The 25,295-nt window shown below is 36.2% G+C and overlaps 1 protein-coding gene across 1 annotated transcript; it reads left to right on the top strand.

Moving 5' to 3' along the window:
* Positions 1 to 262: 262 nt before the first annotated feature.
* Positions 263 to 25,295, top strand: LOC136855840 (uncharacterized). Its single transcript, XM_067133199.1, has 14 exons — positions 263 to 427; positions 1,595 to 1,696; positions 4,074 to 4,223; positions 12,849 to 12,929; positions 13,774 to 13,924; positions 14,824 to 14,923; positions 15,559 to 15,660; positions 17,394 to 17,557; positions 17,857 to 17,947; positions 19,758 to 19,909; positions 21,632 to 21,746; positions 22,415 to 22,555; positions 23,079 to 23,222; positions 25,082 to 25,295. The coding sequence occupies exons 2-14, from the start codon at positions 1,627 to 1,629 to the stop codon at positions 25,220 to 25,222; spliced, it is 1,602 nt and encodes a 533-aa protein (XP_066989300.1). The 5' UTR covers positions 263 to 427; positions 1,595 to 1,626; the 3' UTR covers positions 25,223 to 25,295.

Below are 25,295 nucleotides of genomic sequence, written 5' to 3'. Positions count from 1 at the left end.
AATGAATGAGGCATCTCACATGAAAGCATTTTCTTAGACGTCTAGTCGCACTCAGATTCGACACTGCAGCTCATACTCCTTCCTGTGTGTCAGCTACGTTCGAAACGACACGCACGAAATCTCTTAAGTATGAGATGACAGTAGTAATAATAATAATAATAATAATAATAACATATGGTCAAATTCGGAATCTAATTGTGTTTCAGGAGAGCAAGATGAAGTGGACAATCTTTGCCTTGGCAGTGACGTTAGCCATCTCTTCGGAAGTTGTTCCTTCTAAGGTTAGAGAAGGGTCTTCAAGCAGGCTCATCGCTGAGGACTTCACCAATACAAGGAGAAGCCCGGGAAGTGAAGGCTCGAGCATCGTGGACGCTCAGTGACCCAGTGTTGCAAGTTAAACAGAATAAGCTGCTCGTGTCTCTGCAAGGTAGGTGACGGTTCCTTCTTTCTGCTCCTGTGGCATTTAGAAAACGTCGACTTTCCTTCCAGACGTGGACATTATTCATGCACTCCTATTTTTGAAGTACAGTAATTTACTGATAAATTTTCATGCAATTAAGTGTAAGATCGGTATGAAAAATTTGCGTTATTTATATTTTTGTACATAGGTGATACAAAGGCAGTTTACAGTAAAGTTTACTTTTGTACAAGATGTGATACCCATTTGCAAAGTTACATATTTGTAGAAGATGTGATACCTTTGCAGAATTGCTTATGTTTATAATTTTTGAAGTAATTTATAAGCTTTCATGTTTTAAGTATGAAATCAGTATGAAAAATTTGTTTTATTTTTATTCTTGTACATAAATGATACAAATATTACAATATTTTTAATGTGCATATGTATTTCTCTCTCTCTCTCTCTCTCTCTCTCTCTCTCTCTCTCTCTCTCTCTCTCTCTCTCTCTCTCTCTCTCTCTCTCTCTCTCATTGTAAGTGCGCACATATTTTTACAAATGATTTCTCTGTATGTCTTTACATAATTAATTTTACATTGATTTAATGTACCTGTACCCTCTACATACATTGCGTACATGTCTTCATTTTATTGAATTGTACATTTGTTATATGAATTCTGTGATGCAAAGAAAACGTCTTTTAAGTTAGTGTGAGTGAAAAGAAAACTGAGTGAAAAAGAAAACGACATCCCATGAATTAGGGGTAACATTAGTATACGTACGTGACTATTGTAGATGCGCTAGTATGTGGCAAATACCCATTACGATACTGTGCTCTATTTTTACATCAACTAGTTATTTCTTTTTTAAGGGTAATGTATTAAGCTAACCTTTAAATAAAATTAATTTATTTAAAAGTTAGCTTAATGCTGTGCTTTGAGAGCATGATTTGGGTCAGATATTTAGAGTTTAAATTCTAGAAATAAGCATTTATTAGCATTTTTAGTGACCGTACCAAACTTACGCGAATCCTCCTCTAATGCGAGGGGTTCAGGAACCTAAGCTCATGTAAGTTCGAGGTATTACTGTATATATATATTATATATATGCTTTTTTGTATATATTTATAAACTCATTGTATATTTGGGTGTAATGGTTCCTTTTCTGATTATTGTCTTCTCCCCTTCCATCCTTCAGGGCCACCTGGAACCAGACGAGTTATCTTTTATATGAGCCTCAACAAAAGATTCTCCAGATTCGGAAGGGCTCAGTATCAGTTCGCGCTCACATGCAATGCAGGTTAGTGAATATCGGGATATCATTGGCTGAAGCCAGATGACATAAAGAATCCTTGCTTGGGAGAAAAAAAAAAAAGGTTTTCATTATAAAGGAGGATTTTTGAAAAAAATGTTTTCTGATTCGCAGTTCTTTCAGCACAAAAGCCTATACTTTCAGGGCCAGGTCATCAGATCAGACTTTCGGAAAGTTTAGTTGAAGAATAATATAAACTCATAATATCTGAAAGATTTTGGTAAAATTGTGAATAATAAATTACTGAATGTATGTGTTGATTATTTATGAGATATTTGATCTAAGAATAAAGAGATGCTTTGTGAAGAAACTATGTATAGTCCCAATTCGATGGAGTGAGTATTTTGAAGATGCACTGAATGTGTTAGCTTGGAGAGAGGCAGAGATGAAAGATGAAAAAATGAAAGGTCACAGTGGAAGCGATTGCTTATGAAGGCGACTGTTGCAGATGTAGCGAAAATAACAAAAGGGTTGGGCATTGGTGGAATGACGAGCAAAATGCAGAGGAACAGGTGATGAAAGTGACTGATTGATTGACTAAGGTGCATAGGTGGCATAGATGAGGGAGACATTGTGAAAGGGAAAATTGTTCCTTTGTTTAAGGGTGAAGATGATAGGGGAGACTGTTAGAATTGTAGGGGCATAAAATTACTTAGTGTACTGGGAAGGTTTACTGTAGTATTTCAATTAAAATGGTAAGGCAGGAGATTTAAGGATTAAAATGGGAGGACAAGGGAGAGGGTGTGTGGATGAGGCATTTACTATAAAATGTGTGTGATAAGTTAGAAAGTGAAAGGGAAGAGCTATGTGTGGCATACATGGACAAAGAAAACAGCTCACAGAACTGATAAAGGGGGCTCATGTGGAGGGTATTGAGAATGGGTGGTTGAAAAGATAAGTTGCTGACAGTGATTAAAAGTTTGGAAGCGAAGCATTAGCCAGAGTAAGTGGAGAGATTGGGTTGGTGTAAACGTGGGACTGAGACAAAAGTGTTATACCTCTCTGAGTTTGCCAAGCTTTCAGACACACCCAGGTACTTGTCTACTACTTGGGAGTGAGATCCAGCATCAATCAGTTTTCCCTACATTGGCCAAAAGTAGGGTAGAAGGACTTTGTCTGGGGCAATAGCATCTTGGTGGACTCCAGGAGTAGCCAATCATCCAGGTAATAGTTAATGTACATGTAAAGACCAGTGGAGCCGTCATCAGATTGAAGGAAAACTTTGAATGTCCACAGCCCCCCCTGGGAGGTGTAGAGGTACATACCAGATTTCTGATGGATGGTTACTTACAAGATGCATTCCATGGAACTATCTAGTATGACATTGATCCTTATGGTGGACTAATGCAAACTGCTGCATTTTCTGTATAAAAATGAGTCTGCAATACACACTCATTAATGGTGACCATTCAAAGACCAGTCTCCAATCCCAGTCATCCTCTTCACTTTGAAGAGACATCTGAAAAATGCCTCAGAGAATCACCCTTTGAACCCCATAATCTAAAGGCCCAGCTGCACTTGAAGGTTTGGCTACAGATAACTTTGCTCCTGAGGAGGCATGGGGTGAGGAAAAATACCCCGTTGTCTCCTCAGGCAAGGGTCCTGGGAAGGAAGGAAGACCTCTATTAGAGACTCAACAACATTGAGCTTCTAGTGTTTGCAACAACAGCAAACAATGTTGCAAGGGTTGCATCAGTAGCAGACGCAGGGTTGCAGCAACAGTAGACTTTGCAGATGACATCATAAGAGTAGTTGTATAATTCCCCCACATCTGCTGAAACCTCCTTACCCTCCCTGGAGTGGGGATGTACTTTGGGAAGGAGCCGTGAGGTCTTCGCCACTGAAGGGAACAGGCAGGCAAAGACTTGAAGTGTACCTTTTCTACAGCTCACATCCCAGCAATGACTGCTGAAAATGAAAGAAAGATTAATGTAAAATCAAAGGGGATTTATCTAATAACAAACATTATATATCGGAAACAAACAACTCGACAAAAAGACACAAATTCAACTTAGCAGTCAGGAAAAGTGCAGCAGTAGGTCCTCACACGATGATGGCCAAAGAAATAGTGACTAGTGACAGAAGAGCAGTGAGAGGTATTTTCCTACTCACCCCAATAACCACCAGTCAACAGCTTGTTACCAAGTTCAACAAATGTTCCAGCTATTGCTGAGCAGTACTCATATAAATTAGGTGATGGTTTGTATTATTATTATGAAACCCGATAAGCAAGTTAATGGCCTTTTAGCTAATTCTAAATTGTTCCTGTTATGAATAATAATAATTAATAATAATAATAACAACAACAATAATAATAAACAAAAACTGCGCCTGTCAATCATAATTTGCACTTTTTTGACAACAGCAAAGTTCTGCCAGGGAAGAGGAGGTCCCATCCTTCAAGAAGGCAATGTGGTATATTACGGAATGAAGGTTGTGATTCGGAACAGACCGCTGCAGCAATTCATCGGGAGAACCTGGACACCTTTTCTCCTGTCCACTACTACTACTACTAGTATGTTACTTTTGTTCTTAAAATGTTTTTCAAGATCAGGTATATATATATATATATATATATATATAAATATATATATATATATATATAAATATATATATATATATTATATATATATATATATATATTTATATATATATATATATATATATATATATATATATATATATATATATATATATATATATATATATATATATATTTATATATATATATATATATATATATATATATATATATATATATATATATATATATATATATATATATATAAATATATATATATATATATATATATATATATATATATATATATATATATATATATATATATATATATATATATATATATATATATATATATATATATATATATTATATATATATATATATATATATATATATATATATATATATATATATATATATATATAAATATATATATATATATATATATATATATATATAAATATATATATAAATATATATATATATATATATATATATATATATAAATATATATATATATATATATATATATATATATATATATATATATATATATATATATATATATATAAATATATATATATATATATATATATATATATATATATATATATATATATATATATATATATATATATATAAATATATATATATATTTATATATATATATATATATATATATATATTTATATATATATATATATATATATATATATATATATATATATATATATAGAGAGACAGAGAGAGAGAGAGAGAGAGAGAGAGAGAGAGAGAGAGAGAGAGAGAGAGAGAGAGAGAGAGAGAGAGAGAGAGATACCTGTCTTACACAATTGATTTGAAATGTGAATCATTGAACCTAACTAATTGTCATATGCGATTTTTTCAGAGACACGTGACATATGCGAATCCTCGAGAGACAAGAGAGAGAGTGAGAGAGACAAGGGTTGTCCTTGCTTAAGAGTGAAATTATTTATCAGTTATTATGGAGACAGAGAGGGTAACACACGAGAGAGAGAGAGAGAGCGAGATTGTCCTTACCTGAAATATCAAGTTAAATTATTTATGAATTATTACGGAGACAGAGAACAACATGAGAGAGAGAAGTCATCCTTACTTTGATTTTTGAAGGAAAAAGAAAGAAGAAAGAGAGAGATAGTACTAGAAAGCCTTTGACACTGTGGGCAACTATTGACATATTTGACGCCTTTGCCCTCGCCCCTCTCTTCAAAGGTTTCACGAAAGCTCGGGAAATGATATTTGTTTGCTTAAAATATCACATAATTTACTATAGAAATGTATAAATTTTGTAATGACAGTTATATTATTATTATTATTATTATTATTATCAATATTTGAAAATTAGTACTTATTATTAGGTAAATCTTTTATTTATCAACAAAACAAATAAACATACATGTAACCATAAAAATTCTCTCATCTCAGTAAGAGATGAGAGAATTTTTCTGGTTACAAGTATATGTTTATTTGTTTTGTATGATAAAATAAATGATATACCAAATAATGAGTACTAATTTTCAAATAATAATAATAATAATAATAATAATAATAATAATAATAATAATAATAATAATAATAATAATAATAATAATAATAATGAACCAAACAAAAACTTCTTTCAGTTTTTTTCTGAAGATGGAAAGAGAAACTCACAAGATTCTTGTGTATCAGCCTGACTACCTCATCTCTTGAAAAAGGGTCACAGTTAGGACCTGAAAGTGCTCGAGATCAAAGTAATATGTAAATATTTACCAGTAAACAAGCTATACACAAGAATCTTGTGGGTTTCTCTTTCCATCAATATTATAATAATAATAATAATAATAATAATAATAATAATAATAATAATAATAATAATAATAATAATAATAATACCACTGTAATTACAAAATTTATACATTTCTATAGTAAATTGTGATATTTTAAACAAACAAATATCATTTCCCGATCTTTCATGAAACCTTTGAAAGGGGGGAGGGCAAAGTTGTCAAACATGTCAATCATTGCCCACAGCGTGTCAAAGGATTTCTGATTCTCTCTCTCTCTCTCTCTCTCTCTCTCTCTCTCTCTCTCTCTCTCTCTCTCTCTCTCTCTCTCTCTCTCTCTTTTTTCCTTTTCTTTCATGAATTCCCATCTTTTGATATCTAAGGTAAGAATAACTTTTCTCTCTCTGTGATCTCAAGTTAATCACTTTGTCTCCATAACAATTCATAAATAATTTAACTTGATATTTCAAGTAAGGACAACTTCTCTCTCTCTCTCTCTCTCTCTCTAATAACTGATAAATAATTTCGCTCTTAAGTAAGGACAACCCTCTCTCTCTCTCTCTCTCTCTCTCTCTCTCTCTCTCTCTCTCTCTCTCTCTCTCTCTCTTCATAGTTACGCTCACAAATTTTGCAACAGTTTATTATTTTCCTGTACATCTTTTCCTTTACAGTAGATGGTTTAAATTTATCTAATTTTACCTGTACTGTCTACGAACTATAAATGCACTAGTGTGGAAAATACATTATAAAACATAGAGCCATAATAACTAAGCCTTGTATTACTCCAATTAAAAACACTGTTTGTAAATGAAAAAGCATTTCAGAACAAAGAGAAAGAGACGTAGAATAAAGAACTTATTAAAAAGAGGTTGAGAAGACTTCTAAAAATAGATCAATCAGAAAGGGAGAGAAATTCTCTTCCAACTCAATGTTTTTATGTCAGCCATTTACTTCTTTTTTTAAGGGTAATTTGTTAAACTAACTTTTAAATGAAATTACAGTAACTTTAATTGAATTCAAAAGGTAGCTTAATACTTTGGGAGCATGATTAGGGCCATATGTAGTGTTTAAACTCTAGAAATAGGCATTTATTAGCTTTTTTTTTAGAGACTGCCAAACCTACGCGAAAATTCGCCTTGCATGAAGGGTTCTGGAACCAAACCTTGCGTAAGTTTGGGGTATGACTGTATATGTGTGTGTGTGTGTGTGTGTAATATCCACAATGCCCTCTTAACTTCTCAAATTCTTCGTGCTTTTTGGATATGCTTGTCACTACAAAGCCTTACGATCCAAGTGCAAGAAATATGAAGAAATTACAATGTCTGGTCGCAGGAAATGAACCCTTGTTCCACAACCAGAACAAGGTCCCATTGCCAACCTGACCACGAGAAGGATAAAAGTCTGTTGCCCCTCGTATATAGATATACCTGTCGTTTTCATATATATATATATTAGAGCTGGAATAGACCCATCTTCTCCGTCATAGCCAAGTGAGCAATCATTTTTATTGCTTTTTAGGCTGAAGTATGTATGTAGAATCTACTGGTCACTTTTTACCAGATACATATGTAATTGTAATAGCCATAATGCCTTCTTAACTTATGAAATTCTTCATGCTTTTTGATACGCTTGTCACTACAAAGTGCAAGAAATATGAAGAAATTACGATGTCCGGTCGTGGGAAACGAACTCAATACCCTATAATCAGAATGACCCCTCTACTTGGGACCACCTTGATGTGGTGAGGGGGTTTTTGAACCCCAGGAATTTGTTCCCGGGTTTGAGTCCAAGAGTCCCATATATCATTATATATTTCTTTGGATTAATTTTTGTGGAATTTTCCACTTTTGCTAAAATTTATTGGACCTGATAACTGGAAAAGGTATCATAGCTCAGATTGGGTTTATATCTGAACCCAAATAGTGGGAACTGCGGTAGGACCATCAACTGCCCGATAATGTTCAGACCTGAGAAATATCAGATTAATAGCTCAAAGGCGGAACTGTTCTGCAGGGCTGGGCCACAGATTCCGGGGGGTTCTGGTTCTGGGGATAGGACTCTCAGCATTCTATCTGGTTTGCCCATGATACGATTAGGGTGGGGATGATTGTGTTCTTGTAATACTCTCAGTTCTACCAAGCGGGTTTGGCTTACACCTGGGCCGCTCTAATCATGTTGTGCCATCCCCAGTGGGGTAGGGTAGGGACGTGGACATTTGGGAGTCGGTTCTCACTTGTGCCGTTGGTGGAAGAGTAAACTCCAGGAAAGGCTGATGATATCTTTTTAAGGTTTTCAGGTTTACTTAATTTTTTTTCTCTATTTGATCTTTATGGGTTTTAGTGATAAAGATTTGAGTACCCCTGAGCCCTCTGATGACACTGTTTTGGCGCAGATGATGACCTCTGCACCCACCTTGGAGATTGAAAATAATCCTTGGATCGACTTCGAGACATGAGGCTTCTGCTTTGGAATCTGCTGCAAGTGCAAATAAATTGGTGGCAATGCCAGAACCATTTATTTGCCTGAGTAATGAGCCTGAGGAAGATAAATCTACTGCATTCATCAAGTCTCTTCCATTAGATATGAGATGCGAAATAATAGATGAAGAATTTAGCAAATATGGAATTAAGGAATCAAATTGGCAGACACTTTTCAGTCCCGGCAGGTTTGGATAACCTTTTTAGACTGTAAAGAGGCTTTGGTTGCCTTCTCCGAAGTAAGAAGTCTGGAAAGAATATCTAGTGTACAATATCCGAAAAAAAACCCTGATGGCAACAAAATAAGTAAAAACTCAGTAGCAAGAACCCCCAAGCCAGAAAAATGGCTTGTAGTAGCAGTTCAAGAGAACTGGGATTACATAATACCATTCAGGAGGTATTTTAAACATCAAGAGCCGAATACATACTGCCCTCGTCCTCGGCCAGCGGTCCCCACCAAACGTGAGGCGACGAATGGGGAATCGCCAAATGAGCATCCAGCCAAATAAATACACAAAAAGAGAAGAAAACAACTTTCATGGGCGAAGTACCACTTGAATAATAACAACCTTCGGTGGGAGTTAGAGGAACCTTAACCAGCTTTTCTTGTGGCATAAAAAGAAAATTAAATTGAAAATAACAAAGAAATTTACTTTAAAAGGCCATGAATAAAAATTAAACAATATTAATATATATATATATATATATATATATATATATATATATATATATATATATATATATATATATATATATATATATATATATATATATATATATATGCATACATACTACTTGTGTTAGGCTTCAACGAAATGGGATAGTTATTTCAGTGTACAAGTTCTCAAAGACATACAGCCTGGTGAAGAAGACTATATGTCTTGAAAGCTTGAACTATGGGTATTAAAGAATCTGGAATCTAAGCCATCCCGTCTTCTTGAAGCCTAATGAGTAATATGAATATATAGTGTGTGACAATACATTCATCTAAGGCCACAGGAAAAATAAAATAAAGGCATACCGAGCGCTTTCATGTTATTTCCAACACATTTCCGAGGCACAGTGCTAAAAACACCAAGAGTAACTAACAAAGTGAACATAAAAGATGAAGAAATGGCAACAAAGATTGTAGAACTAAAGTATAACTCCATGGCTTTTTACCTTGGAAATGGAGTTTACTATATTATTTTGGCTGCTTATCAAGAATTTACCGTTATTTTTTGGCGGTCGACTGTAATTAACCTGTAATTAACCACAGAACTGATATGTTATCGTATGCTGGCTATCCTAGAATACTATCGTGCATGCGCAGTGTTATAGGGGAAATTTGGGTAAAAAGTGGTTTCCTTCTCCGGGGGGGACCAGCAGTTACAGCCCCCCGGCTAAGTAACACGGCCTACTAGGTTAGGTAAGGGTATGTTTGGTTAGTATAGTTCCCTTTATAATAGGTTTCCTTAGGCAATCCCTTCTTGAACATATGGTTTCCATATGCCTTGTGTATGCATGGAACCATTCCAGGGTGGCCATCATAATAATAACGTGTCCGTTCTCTCTCCCTGTGTTTCACCCCACCCTAAACCCCCAGTTCCCAAAGGGTCCCCGATAAAGATGTGAGGTTAATAATAATTGATCACCCATAAACAACACCATCTCCATCAGCAACACTAAAAGTATAGGAAAACTCAGTTTCCAAGGTAATTAGCCATGCGGAGTTGTTCTATAGCTTTTCCTCAAAAATATTCAAAATCGTGGGAACAGGTTAAAATCTGTTGAGCTGTTCTCTGTACCAGCTGTGCTGGTTTTAACCTGTTTCACGATTTTGAATGTTTTTTTTTTCTTCAGCTTTTATGTTCACTTTGGTAGTTACTCTCAGTGTTTTTAGCATTGTGCCTCAAAATGTGTTGGAAATAACATGAAAGTGCTTGTAAACCTTTTCTTTTTATTTTTCCTTTTATATATATATATATATATATATATATATATATATATATATATATATATATATATATATATATATATATATATATATATATATGGTGAGTCCTAATTATCCACACTTTTGGTATTACAATCGTTAAAACAACAGTATAGAACCTACAAATAGATTATTTTTGTACAGGGTTCCATTGCTTTGCAATGCACTTGGTCCAGTGTTCCATGAGCTTCAATTTGCCCTGATAAAAGATACTTGGTTGCCCCCCCTCACCCACATATCCACTGTATCTTTCACAGCTTGGTCCACGGCAAATTGGTAACCTCTTAGGCATTTTAAGGTGACCAAACAAGGTAATCCAAGGGAGTGAGGTCCGGACGGTAAAGGAGATGTTCAAAAGCCTCAAATCACAGTTCCTTAAGTATTTGAACAATGTTGGTGATTTTGTGTGTGTGCACTTTGCTGTGCAAAAGTAAAACACTTTTTTTTATGAAGGACTTTGGCGTTCGCTTTGGATTGCAGGCATCATTTTGTCTCACAGCCTCTCACTAATGTACACTGTTTTCTGTTGAGCCATCCCCAGGTAATGGCCTTTGTGAATCCCAGAACAATGTAAGTATGATTTTCCTTGTAGCAGTCTTAGTTCAGAACTTTATTTCGTTTGGTGACTGCAGTTGTTTCCACGCCACACTCTAATGTTTACTTTCCAGTTTGAAGTCGAGGATCCAGGTTTCATCACAAGAGACTATCCTTTTCAAGAAAGCATAACCCTCCCCTGTGATAGCAGTCCAGCAAGCCCTGGCATATTTTTGAATGAAAATGTTTCTGATCCAATAACCTCTCAATGAAACTCACCAGTTGCACTGGGGGTTATTGTGTGAGGCCTGATATAGATGATTTCATATGCACATTCATAGATAATTTGCGCATGTTTTGTCACATTATTGATAGCTACTTGCAGGTTTGTCAGATATTAAGCCTTGTATGAACTTTGTAATCTGTTTATACTCACGTTGCCCTGGTTGAAACAGATTTCCCACATTGCATTGTAGGCCTTTGATGGTTTTCAGCCCCAGATACTCCTTCAGCCCATAAATAAGTGACCTCTGCCTGTGGTTCTCCCCCATGCAGACAGAATGCAGAGGTCATGTTTACTCCATGGCAGCACAAAGGCAACTGACTGATCAACAAGAAGTTACAAATATTCACTGTAACACTGACAGACAGTGCAATCTACATACACGAGCAGAACGTACTGAATTACTCTGTATGTATGTATGCATGTATGTATGTATGTATGTATGTATGTATGCATATATCGAGTGGGTCGCTACTCAAATCTGGTAAAGGCAGTCTGTGCACTATACTCATTGAATGATCTTTCACAATGCTCTCTTAGGCAGTTGATAGTACAGAGTACAAGACTGGTTACTCCTCGTTTATTAGTCTCTATATTCAAACCTGCAGACCCAAGGTCGAGGAGACCACTGAAGCCACCTGTGGTAAGCCAGATAAGAAAATTCTCCCAATGGTATTGTTAATCCTTTCATTTCACTCATATCATCATTTCACTGGCACAGTCATCAGCAATAAAATCTTTCATTTTATTGCCAACACCTTTAACCTTCACATCACAGAATGACTTATTGGCTGCTCTGTGAGCAACAGCCCGTGCTGGCATGATGCCATCTTAACCATAAACTACAACAACAACAGCAGAATGAAATTAGTCTAAACCGATTCTTACAACTTTTGTGTCATTCTTCTCATTATTCACGTCCAAGTATTTGTTCAGTATTACTATCAGTATAAGAAAATACAGTAACAATAAGTCACATCATAATTATAAACAACTATTCAACAATACTGACATCCCTGTGAATACGTTCACAACTTTCAATAAAGAAAATATAACAAGAACATAATCATAACAATATGACAGAAGAAAATATGAACATAATCAAACAGAAGAAAAGCTTCATACACTGGATAACAAACTGTCAGTTAAAACTGTCAGTGAAAACTGGTTAACATGGAGTGGTTATGAAAACAAAGATCAAAAGTGAATAAAGAAACTGCTAGGTACATGCCATATCTCTTTTATTAGGCTGTCCAACACAGAAAACGTGTGCTTGAGTAGACACCTCGACAGGAATTCGAATAACAGTGTAGCAAAGATGAATTCAATAACCTACTTACGTATGTCTGCAAATAAACGAAGCACCGTGCAAGTTCTTCAGTCTGTCAGAAAAGAGTTTCTCTCAGAGATCGAGGGACGAAGAGCAGATATTGGATGGGAAAACAGAAGTCGATCATTAACATTTAGCTTAGCTTTGTGCATTTTATATGTCGTTTCATTCAGTGATGATAAATTCATAAGCAAAGTTATCCAATTGTTTACCTCATCTTCTATTTTCAGGGCCAACAGAAACTCCCGTTTTGTCTTGCAGTGCTGTCCTCTCCACGGCACCAAACGGGTGTGCCGAAGTCGCTTACAACAGTAAGGGAAACATTGGTGTTGTTAGTTTCTTTATGAGTGAAGGCAGCCTGTCTTTCATTCCTGAGGAATGAGTTAGATTTGGTTCCTCTCCTTTGTCATTTGGAAAAGGTAAACATTGACTCTGCCACAGCTGAGCAAGACTTCACAAATTTAATGTTTGACTTGCACTTATCTTTTCTTTTCCGTGATTATTTATTCCAGTGGATAAGTCTTTAAGCCTCCTTCAGGGTAGAGAGCTTTTTTTAGTTCAGAACTTTGTGTTAGACCTTTTCCTACCTTATCTGGAATGATTTTGTGAGACAGGCTTATGAAGCTTTGCAAAGGAACATCCGTAACCACTACTATAATTACCTCTGAGTAACAGTGACATTAACCTTAATTGCTTAGGCAGTGAGATGTATTTCTTCCTTTAAAAAAAATCGTATCTTCACAAAGACAGAATAAAATTTTGCCAAGGCGAACAGAAATGCAGACTGAAACTCTGAATCACCTGGTGTGTGGATTGTGCTTCTCCTTTAGTCCTCACTTAGGAAAGGAGGCAGGTTCTCAATAATTAAATGCAACAATCTTCCACAGGTGCTTAACCTAAGGATCTTTCTCAGCTTAAAAGTGGATTGATATTTGTTCTCTTCTCCAAAACATAAGTAGGATTCTTCTTATTAAGGGGCTTTTACTTATAATTTATACACATGTACATGGAGCCATTGGGCAGCTTTCTTGGTAGAATTCTTCAATATGACTGAATAGTTTCCCCTAAAAATGATACTTACATAAATCATATTTCTGAATTTAAGTTACTCATTGAATCATATCTGTATATCTATTTCTATTTGTTTTTTTATAGCTAGTTATGGGTACCCAACACTGGGAAGTGGCCGCAGAAACCCAGAACGTGGTTTCTACATTAACACAGAAAGTAAAGCTTCCAGCTGGTCACCTGTTGTGCAAGAGCTCCTGGATCAATGGGTCGGGCAAGGCATCACTCTCATTTCCAGGTTAGTTCATGATCTCTCTCTCTCGTTTCTTAAATGATGATCAAGGTCCAACAAAGATGTGTGGCCTAATGCCATCCGGCCTACAGACAGTTGTCTAAAACTGTCCTGGCCCAGCTTGGGGTACGGCCACACTGCAAGCGGCGAGCTTGAGCAGCATGACTTGCCGCTTATTATGAAACTTAATCATTTTGATGTGGGTGGCCACACTGGAGGAGTGGGGCAATTTGCCACCTCGCTAAACCTCGTCGCTTGTCGCACATGAAGCAGCATGTTTAAAAAAGAAAAAAAACATCAATCAATTTAACCCATAGTACAGCTAACATGGCTGCATTATTTTTTTTTTTTGCATAGTATAAAACTTTTATTAGCTGTGCAGCATTTGTGGCAGTAAATATTTTTACTTTGCACAGCTTTTTTGTGAATGCTTTGCCAATGAAAATTAATTTTCAAAAGTAGGGGCTATTTCAAGAAAGGAAGAGTGACTATAGCCTATGGTAGAATTCCCCCCTTTTTTACAATTTTTGAATGTTACAGCAACTGTCAAATCAAATCAAGACTATGGTATGCATTTCCTAGAGAATTAGTTTGAACACCAAGGTCACTTCAAATTTTATCTAGTATAGTAAAGCACGATTTTGGCTCCCCTACCACCTGCTATCCCAGGAATCTGTGCATCGACTCGCCAACAATCAATCTCCTCCCCTCCCACACCTTTCCCATCAGTGTTGCCATATATTCCAGGGTAACTGATCAAAACTTCTAGTTAAGAAACAATATCTTTTTGAGCAAAGCAGTTGAGCATTCTTCCCGTCCCCATATAAACGTCACTAATCATGTATCTTGATTATCAGAACCTGCTTACTCACTCACTTCGTTACTGGGGACTTTTCTTCTTCTAGGGTTTACGTCCTAGACACGTTCGTCAACACTAACATTAGCGATGACATCCTGCAGAAAATAAGACAAGATTTTGTGGACATCAGGAGTGCAGGCTTGAAGGTTTGTGCCTATAGTTATCCTGATGTGTCCGCTTTTATTGTAAAACAACAAATTAAGTTCGATTCTTCACATTCCTCTTCATTGTGGTATCTGAATGTCGCGCAGTATTCATGGAAAATGAAAAGATCGAAAACTAAACATGCAAAAAAGCACAAGCTCATGGACAGTAGTAATTGTAGAAGGTTCGTGAATGGATATCGGCTCTTCTCACCCACACCAGCATACTGAGATGATTGATATTCTGACATAAACTGATACATGTGTGAAGGGATTTGATAGGACTCAAAAGTGAGATGTTTTATTTTAATATTTAAAATTTAAGTCAAATAAATGGTCATATTTATGGGAATACAATGGTCTATTTGCGCTAGCCTCTTTTACATCGGTTAATCTATACTCATTTGTTTACGGACCTGCTACACGTCTAGTTAGGCACAGAGGAACAGACGTTTCTCTAAGTTAAGTGACTGATTTATTTCATGGGCAAGTGTTTACATAATCCTGTCAGTCAATTTTACTCGTGAATGAATATCTCTCATTTGTTTCAGCAGTTACCTCTCTTCTCTTCGGAATTCGAAGTCGATGGCATCATCAAATTGGTCATTAATAGTAATAGATTATAATCCTTTGAACAGGTCCTGTTAAGGTTTTGCTACAGTCTAAACGCATCAAACATCGAAGACGCTCCTCCTTTGCAGCTGAAAAAGCACATTGAACAGCTTGCTCCCATTTTACAGGTTGGTTCTCCTTAGCAGTTCACTGACTTAGCATTGGTGGTGTGGTGTTTATGTAATTAGGCTTCCTCTCTACTTTTGTATTTTTCTACCTATCTATTTCTCTCCATCTACCTATTGATATGTGTGTATTTATATATATATATATATATATATATATATATATATATATATATATATATATATATATATATATATATATATATATATATATATATATATATAAAGGCAAATGCCACAAAGGAATATGTATAGTGAAATAAACATGTGGCCATTGTCTGCACGGATCCCCGCTCATTTTAATATTCTTAATCTTTTGCTTGTTATTTTCATATTGATGGCCCTACCTATAATTTTTTGGTAGCATTTTCATCCATGACATTTAATCTATGATACTGTATGAAACACAAGGCAATAAATGATAAATGCACTGCGATGTCATGTAAAGAGTGAAAGAATATATTTTATATTAAAAATTTCATGTTTATTTCACTATACATGTTTTACCATTAAGTTTACTGAAGTACATAATTCTTATATCATTATAATCCTTAAATCATTGGCTTGACGATGTTTAGTGATGAAATTGAGAAACACTACTTTACTTCAGGTAAAACTGAGGTGTAATGAAAGTTATAACTTTTGAAAGACATATGAGGAGAGTTCGCAGTGTAGATGTTGACTCGGTGACGGCTGGAAGAGACCGACAAGTTTCCAGTCCTGTGACTGGCTGATCAATGGCCAATCAGGAACGTCATAAGAGATGGGGTTAGATATCAGATGCACAGATGGTGTGAATTAATTATAGTAGTTGAAATGGTGGACTTATTTTGATAGTGTGTGATCATCTAAGTGTTTGTGTGTTCTTTTGTTTGTGTTTGTGAGAATTCACTGCATTACGTTCGATAAACAAGTAAAGAATGATTTGAAAATCTTCTTGTTTGTCCTGAAATTCCCTAAAGATGGCTAAGGATCACTCACATTTCGAAAGGTAATTGCACCCATTAAGAAGCATTCGATATAGTGTAGAAGAAAAACATCATCAATAAACATTGATTTTTTTTTTCTCCCATTCCCTTCATTTTCTACTCCTCAATTTTACGTTTATTTATTACCACGCAGGATATTTACTAGTACAGGTATTGTTCCTCATCATGTTGACACTCATCTCCCCTACCATCCAGATCCCCTACAAACCCTGCCCCCACCAGAGGCGACCAGTCTAACAGAAAATGGAAAACTCAAAACCATTGTGTGCGTCATTCTTGAAACTTCCATCCCATCTACACTCACTTCGTTTATTGTTATAGGTGTTCAATGTTGATTTTATCCTGCTTTATGACTGAGTGAAAGTAAAAGTTATTCTAATACAGTCAAACATATCTGTTTAATTTTTTGGATCTACTAAACTGATTATAGGGTTTGCAGTGGGAGGAGTTTAATAACTCCTTGTGGTTCCACACAAGTTACTGATGATTCCCATAACGTATCTGAAGAAAATGTTGACAGCACCGGCAAAAATGAAAATTCCATTTGTTTCGTCTGCGTTTTTGTCTGTCATTGGGCAGGGGTTTGATTTTGAGTAATAAACCTTTCTGCGGCAACGTAGAGGTCGCAAAATTATGTCTGGGTTTGTCAAGCAGTTCGGATTTCTATAGCATCCAAACAAATGTACAAACATTCGTTTTTATATAATAGATTATATATTAGATTTATACTGTATACTTATATAACAGGAGCACGTAGGCATCATAGCGCTGATGCAGGCAGGTTTCGTGGGCGTGTGGGGCGAGTGGTACTACACGGCCAACTATGGCAATGAAGGCAACGTATCTCCGGCAGATTACGAGAACCGACGACAGGTAGTGTTTGCCCTTTTGGATGCCTTGCCTAAATCCAGGTAAGTGGAGGGAGGAAGGGTTCCATTTTGCTTAAATAAAGATTTTGGGACCTTTAAAAAAAGAAGCATGAAACAAGGTATCCTCTGACTTGAAATAGCCTGGGAAGAAATGTGATATATCTAATATTGTTTTTTTATGACGTTAAGCTAAATTGAATGTATAGTGAAAGTGGAGAGAAATGAAAATTCTGAGAAGCAGGCATTACCTCCCACAAATTATTATTTGTATAATATAATATTTATTTCTGTAACACTCGCCACCCTATCTGTATTACACCTGGTTCTGATTTTCCTCACAGGCAAGTAGAGCTGCGTACACCAAATTATAAAAGGAAAATTCTAGAGAGACTTTCACCTGTTACTTCAGCTGAGGCATACACAGATGCTAAGGTATGGAGGAGCAGGACAGAACGTTGTTCACTGGTAGAACTGAGGCTATTCCACCCCATCCTCCCCTTCAGGAGGATGGGACTTTGCTGAATGATTCTGAAGCTGTAACTATTCTAGGTGTAACTTGTGACTCGCATCTTACTTTGAGAAACATTCAATGAAAGTGTCAGCAAATGCCATGCGAAAGTTAGGCACTGTTTGTAAGGCCCCATATATATACGAGTATAACTGATAAAATGAGTGCAACCTGTTTTAGGTCATGTGTACTCCCTTACTAGAATATTGCTATCCAATGTGGATGTCTGCTTCTGCCAGAGACTTCTCTCTTCTAGATAGAGTAGTTTGTGGTAGTAAGTTTCTGTTTCCTAATATTAGCAGTTATAACTTGGATCATCGATGGATGGTCTCTTGTTCGTCACTTTTTCATCAGTTGTATTTTAATACAGATCTTTTCCATTCAAAATTCATCCCTGATCCCATTTTCCTGCCGAGAGCAACCAGATTCACTGAACAGCAGACGCACCGATATGCAGTAAATGTGCCTTGCTCTCGAACTTCTCAGTTCCAGAGGTCCTTTATTCTTTGCACTGTTGGACTGTGACAGCCTCCCTTCAGAGGATGTTGTGCAATTGGAACCTCAGAAGTTCAAGCAAAGAAGCAGTGCATTGCTACCATAACACAATTCAACTTGTATTTTAATTATTACATTTACATTTATTTACTAATTTATGTTTTTCTAATAACTGATTTCTTCTTTCTGTATTTCCCATTTCCTTCTATTACTTCTTTCGAATGAACACCATATTCTTTGGAAACATAAATTTCAAGTCAGTGTCCTCTGTGGGCTTGTTCCATATGAATAGGGCTCATCTTCTGAATAATAATACTGTATAATAATAATAATAATTAGGAATGCATTCTTTTTACACAGTGAGACATCAACACATTTGGGAGTGCATTCTTTTTGCACACTGAGACATTAACACATTAGAATTCAAAGTTTTTGCACAATAAGACATCAGCACTATTAGAAATCCATTCTTTTGTGTGAAACGTTAACACCTAAACCAATGCAGTCTTTTTGCACAACACCTTTAGGAACACATTCTTTTTGCTTGAGACTTCAGCATCTTAAAAGAATGCATTCCTTTTTGCACAAGACACCAACACATTCAGGAATGCAATCTTTTTTGTACGATGAGGTTTCAGCTCCTTTAGAAATGCATTCTTTTTGGACAAGACATCAACACCTTTAGTTATGCGATCTGTTTGCACAATGAGACAATAACTCCCGTAGGGATGAATTCTTTTTGCACAATAAGTTACTGACATCTTAGAGAACGCAGTCTTTTGCACATTGAGACATTAACGCCTTTAGGAATGCTTTCTCTTTGTACAGTGAGAAGTCAACACCTAAAGGAATGCATTCTTTTTGGACAACGTGACATAAACTCGTATTGAAATGCATTATTTTTGCACAGTGAGACCTTAACACCTTTAGGAATGCTGTCTTTTTGCACAATGAGACATTAATACCTTTAGAAATGCAATGTTTTTGCATGATGTGACCTCAACACCTTTATAAGTGCACTATTATTATACAAAACATTAATACATTTAGGAATGCATTCTTTTAGAACAAGCCATTAACATTTTTAGGAATACATTGATTTTGCATGAGACATTAACACCTTTAGGAATGGAAATTTTTTTGAACAGATAGACTCGCAGCATTAAAAAAGTATGAGAGTCGGATAATCTTCAACCTCTGTCTGCCATATCTTCCAAGAGTTTTCTCCTCCCACCACAGGTTGCTAGGATTGGCCACCACAATGACTGCTTCCTGGCATCCGACACGGATTTTGGGACCTACACTGACAAGGTCGAGGAATACCCTTACCTCATGAGCGAAACAGTGTATGTGTCACAAGGGGGAGAAACTTGTAATGCCAATTCACCCAGGTTGGTTTGGTCTGATGACTGATTTTTTTGTTTTGTTTTCAGTGACCTGTTGTTCATATACCCAAGAGAGCTTTTACACATATTGTTTGTGTCATAAGGTTGTTGCAAAGGGATTTCATGCAACAAACACAGAAGGAGCTGAAAGTTGATGGTTGACAACAACATCTGATGGATATTCTTAAATCTCATAAAGCTCAGTAAACTGATCATGATTTAGACTTGCATAAAAATGACGAGATTCTAATTGAAATCTGGCCATGGTCCGCACTTGATTCTTCAGAACTTGAATTCATCACATTAATTCTTCTCTTTTGCTCTTTGTTATTTCCATAAGTTTAATTCTTATCCAAGGGACACTGCAAATTATGCACAATGCACCAATTACATTAAATGCAAAATCCATAAAGTTATCTGAATAAAAATTGAATATAATATAAACTATTTCCTAATATAAAGACATATATATATATGTATACACACGCATGCGCACACACATTTATATATGTATACAGTTTATACACTAGCTGACCAACCCAGCACTGGCCGGGATAACTTATTGATGTGTGAACAAGATCACAGATAGATACAAATCCAAATCCTTTGTTCTCTCCTGCCACCTCTTCAGCATAGATATCAGCACATTGTTGATCATTTCACACAATCCATTAAATCTTAGGTTATATGACATCATGAACAGCTCTGCTTTTTGCACACCGGATGGCTCACCTCCATCATTTCAGAAACTGGGTACCTCGGTCACTGGGCATTTCTTTGAGGAATCCTACCCTGCTGAGAATATCAAGTAGTGCCTGTGCTTCATGCTTAGTTTCTATTTCAGGAAATATTGGTGCCTCTGTGTATCTCATAAAGCAAAATCGACCACTGTCAGGATATACTTGCTGTCCCTCTCTGATGCTGGTGATATAGGTCCATAATTAGTACCACAGATGTTCATGTTTTAATTATTATAATAAAGTTATTCAGAATAAACCACTGAGTCCAGTCAAGTCTACCACTTGAATTGTTCCTCCATTAATGGCATCTTCCCTAGTGGTATTCTGCTGGTACAGCCCTTCAGTGCAGTCCTCTGGTAAATATTTCAGGACCTGTAAAATCTGGTGATGTCTGCAACCACTCCCATTAATGGAAACTGCTGGTTACAAAGTCGACAGTCTTCTTAGCTCCAAGACGACCACCAACAATGATTCTTCTTTGTATAGTTCCCCCAAGCACTTTGTATGTTCCAGTTTTGAGAACAGATTAATTTTTAACTTTCTGTAATGTTCGAGAACCTTCATTTAATATATGTAAATTCCTTATATACATTTAATTGTGGAGCATTAATTGTTTAGTTTGATGTTAGTGAAATTCTGTTTTGTATTATTTATGTTTAATTAAGCAGTGTGTTAACTAGGATTTTCTTAGAGGTTTCATGTAGTGTTTATTCAAGATTTTTCCTGTCTGGATTAGTTGACAAAGATTACATAACATGAAATTGAAAAATGCTCTTTGGACTTGCTGCATTCAGCCAGTCATCGTCATACTGCTGACTGCTTCTAAGTGTATTTGTCAGATTAAAAATGGATAGATCATAACAATTCCTTTCACTCATTGCGACACATCATGTCAAATCTGAAGAGATTATATGACTCACTGATGCAAGCTTCCGGGCTGTCCTCATAGTTCAACAGGCAGAGATACTAACATGTTTTGCCTTGGAAGGTCTGATTGTGTTACTGCACTTAAAGAACTTCAGGAGCTTCACTTCACTTATTTGAATTCAGTGTATCAGCCAGCTGTGCTTCAGTCATGGAGAACCCAAGGATGCTATGACACAGTGAGTAAGAAAACAGTATCCTTTCATGTGACCTGATGTAATGTGCTTAGTTGTGTCTAGAATGATCAGGCTCGAATCACTAACTACGCTTGATACATACTTTTCAGATTCTTATTAAAAATTGAAGCCTAGTTGTTTCTAGTTGGCCTCCAATGAAATACTATAAAACTGCAATTTTTTGTATACAGATTAATGGAATAATGGGCTTAGAATTGGCACAGCAAGTAGACGAAGTCTTTTGAGCTGAAAGACCTCTCAGTGACAGCACCAAATCTGAACTAGAGATAAAAATGAATTCAGTGATAAAAAAATGTTGAGCAATAACAATAACATAACACGTGAATTTAAAAGAGACAGACAGAGGAAGAGCACATATCTGGGGTAAAAAAAAGATAGAGCAAGATAAAACCTTGAAAAACTTAAGGTCAGAGTTTCTTTTGAAGATCAAAGTAGTCAAGATTCCAGTATCAAGGCATTTGCATTCCATGAAAGACCGAACAACTTATTGGATTACTGCACAGTTTTGTGAGACAAGGAAGATTCTGCGAAAGACAACTGTTTCAACAGACTGTCCTTGTCCGTTTTTGGTAACTATTTTTTTCATATCCGATATTTTCGTTTTCATCCATTTTATTGCTGGAATTTGATATTCCTTTTCTGATCCACAGATAGACCATTCTCTTGGGTATCGCCTTATTGGCGTGTTTTCAAGAATACCTCGGGTGATGGAGCGTGGGACCAGTGCTACAGTTGGTCTCAAGATAATGAATGTCGGTTACTCTGCACCAATAAATTATCGATCGGCACAGGTGGGTCCTTTACAGAATAATTGAAACAGCAAGAGCCTTTGATGACATAAGGTCAGTTCAGTCTAAAAACGACTGGTTGGTCCTTTTAGTCTGAAATAGAACTCTTACCTATCAGTGATATATTACTTTGCCTGTGATCAATGCAGAACGCATTAGTCAGTGGACTCTGGTTTGATGCAGTTGATATATTCTGTCAGAGAATCCATAGAAGTTAAGAATTGTCATTTTATTGCCACTTAATCTACCTTTTCCTGTACCTCCATCATGGAGTAAATAGAAAAGGAAAAACACATTCCTAGCAGTTATATTCCAAATTTCATTTCAGAATCCCACATGCAATAACAACAAAGAAATAAGTTTGTTAGTTTCCATTTCTCAAGATCCAACCAAAAGAATGACGGAGAGTCAGTTGTGGATTTTCTCTCTCTAGTTATTGTCAAATTTTGCATTTTCTCCTGTGGGGGATTTCTGACCACAGCTATTGTGATGTCATTTTTTAGAAAGAAATCAAATTCCATTCCAGATCATCATCAACAAACCTTCTTCAGGAGAGAAATATCCTTCACCTCTCCAGAGTGACCTTGACCTTCGACATTGTCGCCCTGGAGTGTGTTTCATACATGCCACTCTTACGGTTCCCTCTTCTGCTTCAGTAGGTGACTACCAGGTATGAGACTACTCTCCTGTTCCAGTTGCCCTTAAATACAGAATATTCATATAATTATATATATATAGACCGATAGATAGATACCTTTGACTTGAAAGTCAAACTTCTAAGGACAGACAGGAATACTCTTATTTTTTATTTTATTTTTTTTTTTGCATATTAATTCCCAACATTTCATAATCCATGATTACATCATCAGGGGTTCTAAAATTATAAAAATAAAAAAAAACATTGACGATAAAAAAATCACACAAAAATACACCAAAAAAAGTCAGAACATAAAAAATGAAATTTGACTTAAAAGAGAAATTTTACACGGACATAGAGGTACAATACCTGCACTCAGTGGGGATATGTACGGCAGAGTCAGTATTGGCTTATATCTGTCTTCATATTCTTCAAATGCTGTGTTTATTAGTGTTTGTACTTTATTATTCTGTCTATGGTAGGCTTCTCCATATAGACCATTTTCTTCTGCACTTGAAACCTTCCTTTTAAACTGGTTAAATATTCTTGTTTGGCTTATTTCTTGCTTTACTTCCTTGGTGACCCATGCTGGTTACTCTGTCTCACCCTGCTTTCAATGCATGAACCTCTTTTGTTTTCTCTCAAGAGTTTCACTTTGCTTCATTCATTGTTTCTTCCAGCTGTGTTACAAGTCTCTTATTTTATCACGTGAGCTTAGTTTATTTTCTGTGTGTTGGAGGTCTGTCTTGGTGGACTCTTCTTCTTCCGTTATTTTCGTTCCTCCTGCTTGCTGCAGACCTGCCCTAATGTAGACCGACCCGTTGTTGGACTGCAAACTGACGCAGCAGATGAAAGCGACGTTTGGATCTTGCTGCTGATTACAGAGGGAAATTTCCCAACGCACCAACATCGGGAACAACACTGATACAGGAAGAATTTAGCCAGTTACCTGGTGGTTTCTCCTGGGAGAGGAAGTCTTCAATTATATCAGTTGCTTTGGCAGTATCCAGTGTAAAATTTGAGTCCTTTTCCTAAGGGGAATCACTTTTGTTATGGTGGAAGTTGTTCCAAATCATTTTTCTTTTTACCAGAAAGAAAGTAAGTGTTAATCATGGAGTAACTGGCTGTGCCTTTGAAGCTTGGGTGGGTGGGTGTGTCATTCATTGTTCATTTCTCTTTCAGTACTTTCATTTTGATTGCACATTCTTTTATTGTTCATTATTTCAAATGTTTATTTTTTATGAAAGAAGGTATTTTTTGCTTTTCTCTCTGTTTTTGCTCTTGATTTCAATCACATATTCACATTAAGGTTTTTGTCTGTAAAGGTTTTATTAAATATTGTCACTGATTCCTACACTATATAATAAATGTATTCATTGTACTAAGAATTGAATGATTTGATTGAACTGAAATTAATTCATAATGAAGTAGGTTGCACATCCATTGCCTACTGACGGACCTAACACATAGAGGTGTCATGCAAAAACCTAATGAGTGTCCTGAGAAAATCGGTGAGCTCAAGTCACAGCATGAAATCACAGGTTGAAGAGCCAGTTCGAAGGCAGCCATCCCTCTTCCTTTTGCCACGGTGTTGGATTTTGATTGGAGTTAGAATGCAGACTGAGTCAGGGGAACGCTTTATCACCTAACAGCTTGACTCAGGAAATTCCTAAATCGTAAAACTATTGCCATGGCTTTTCTTCTCCTTTACTTTACCCACGAACTGAGTTTCAGCATCTCGGAGATCTTGAACATTTTCTTCCTCCTGTGCCTCTCCAAGGCACATAAATATACAATTATACACACAGTACATATATGGTGTCTGTGTATGAGGAAGAAAAAATGATTAAAAAGTGAAAAAATAACAAAGTAACCAGTAGATGCTCTTCCAGGTGCTGCTTAAACTGCCTGATGGTGAGAGCAGCTTGGCAAACTTCCCTCAGTACAACATCGTCATCGAGAACCTGAAGAACGAAGCAGACCCTGAGAGCAGACTCAATTTCCTGGGCTCAACCACTGTCGTATCCAGTTAAAACGTAAGGTGTGCCTTCAGAAAGTCTCGCCTACGTTCTCTGCTGGTAATTTGTTCACTTTCACCCTCTAGAT

Source organism: Macrobrachium rosenbergii, chromosome 33 (assembly GCF_040412425.1).
Source record: "Macrobrachium rosenbergii isolate ZJJX-2024 chromosome 33, ASM4041242v1, whole genome shotgun sequence".
Classification (NCBI taxonomy): domain Eukaryota; kingdom Metazoa; phylum Arthropoda; class Malacostraca; order Decapoda; family Palaemonidae; genus Macrobrachium; species Macrobrachium rosenbergii.
This window is presented reverse-complemented; position numbering and strand designations above follow the sequence as displayed.

Excerpts from the sequence above, each read along its gene's own strand:
- LOC136855840 (XM_067133199.1), top strand. The coding sequence starts at position 1,627 with ATGAGCCTCAACAAAAGATTCTCCAGATTCGGAAGGGCTCAGTATCAG. Across the intron at positions 19,910-21,631 it reads TGTAATGCCAATTCACCCAG|GTCTGATTGTGTTACTGCAC; the intron begins GTTGGTTTGGTC and ends TTGCCTTGGAAG. Across the intron at positions 21,747-22,414 it reads CCCAAGGATGCTATGACACA|ATAGACCATTCTCTTGGGTA; the intron begins GTGAGTAAGAAA and ends TCTGATCCACAG.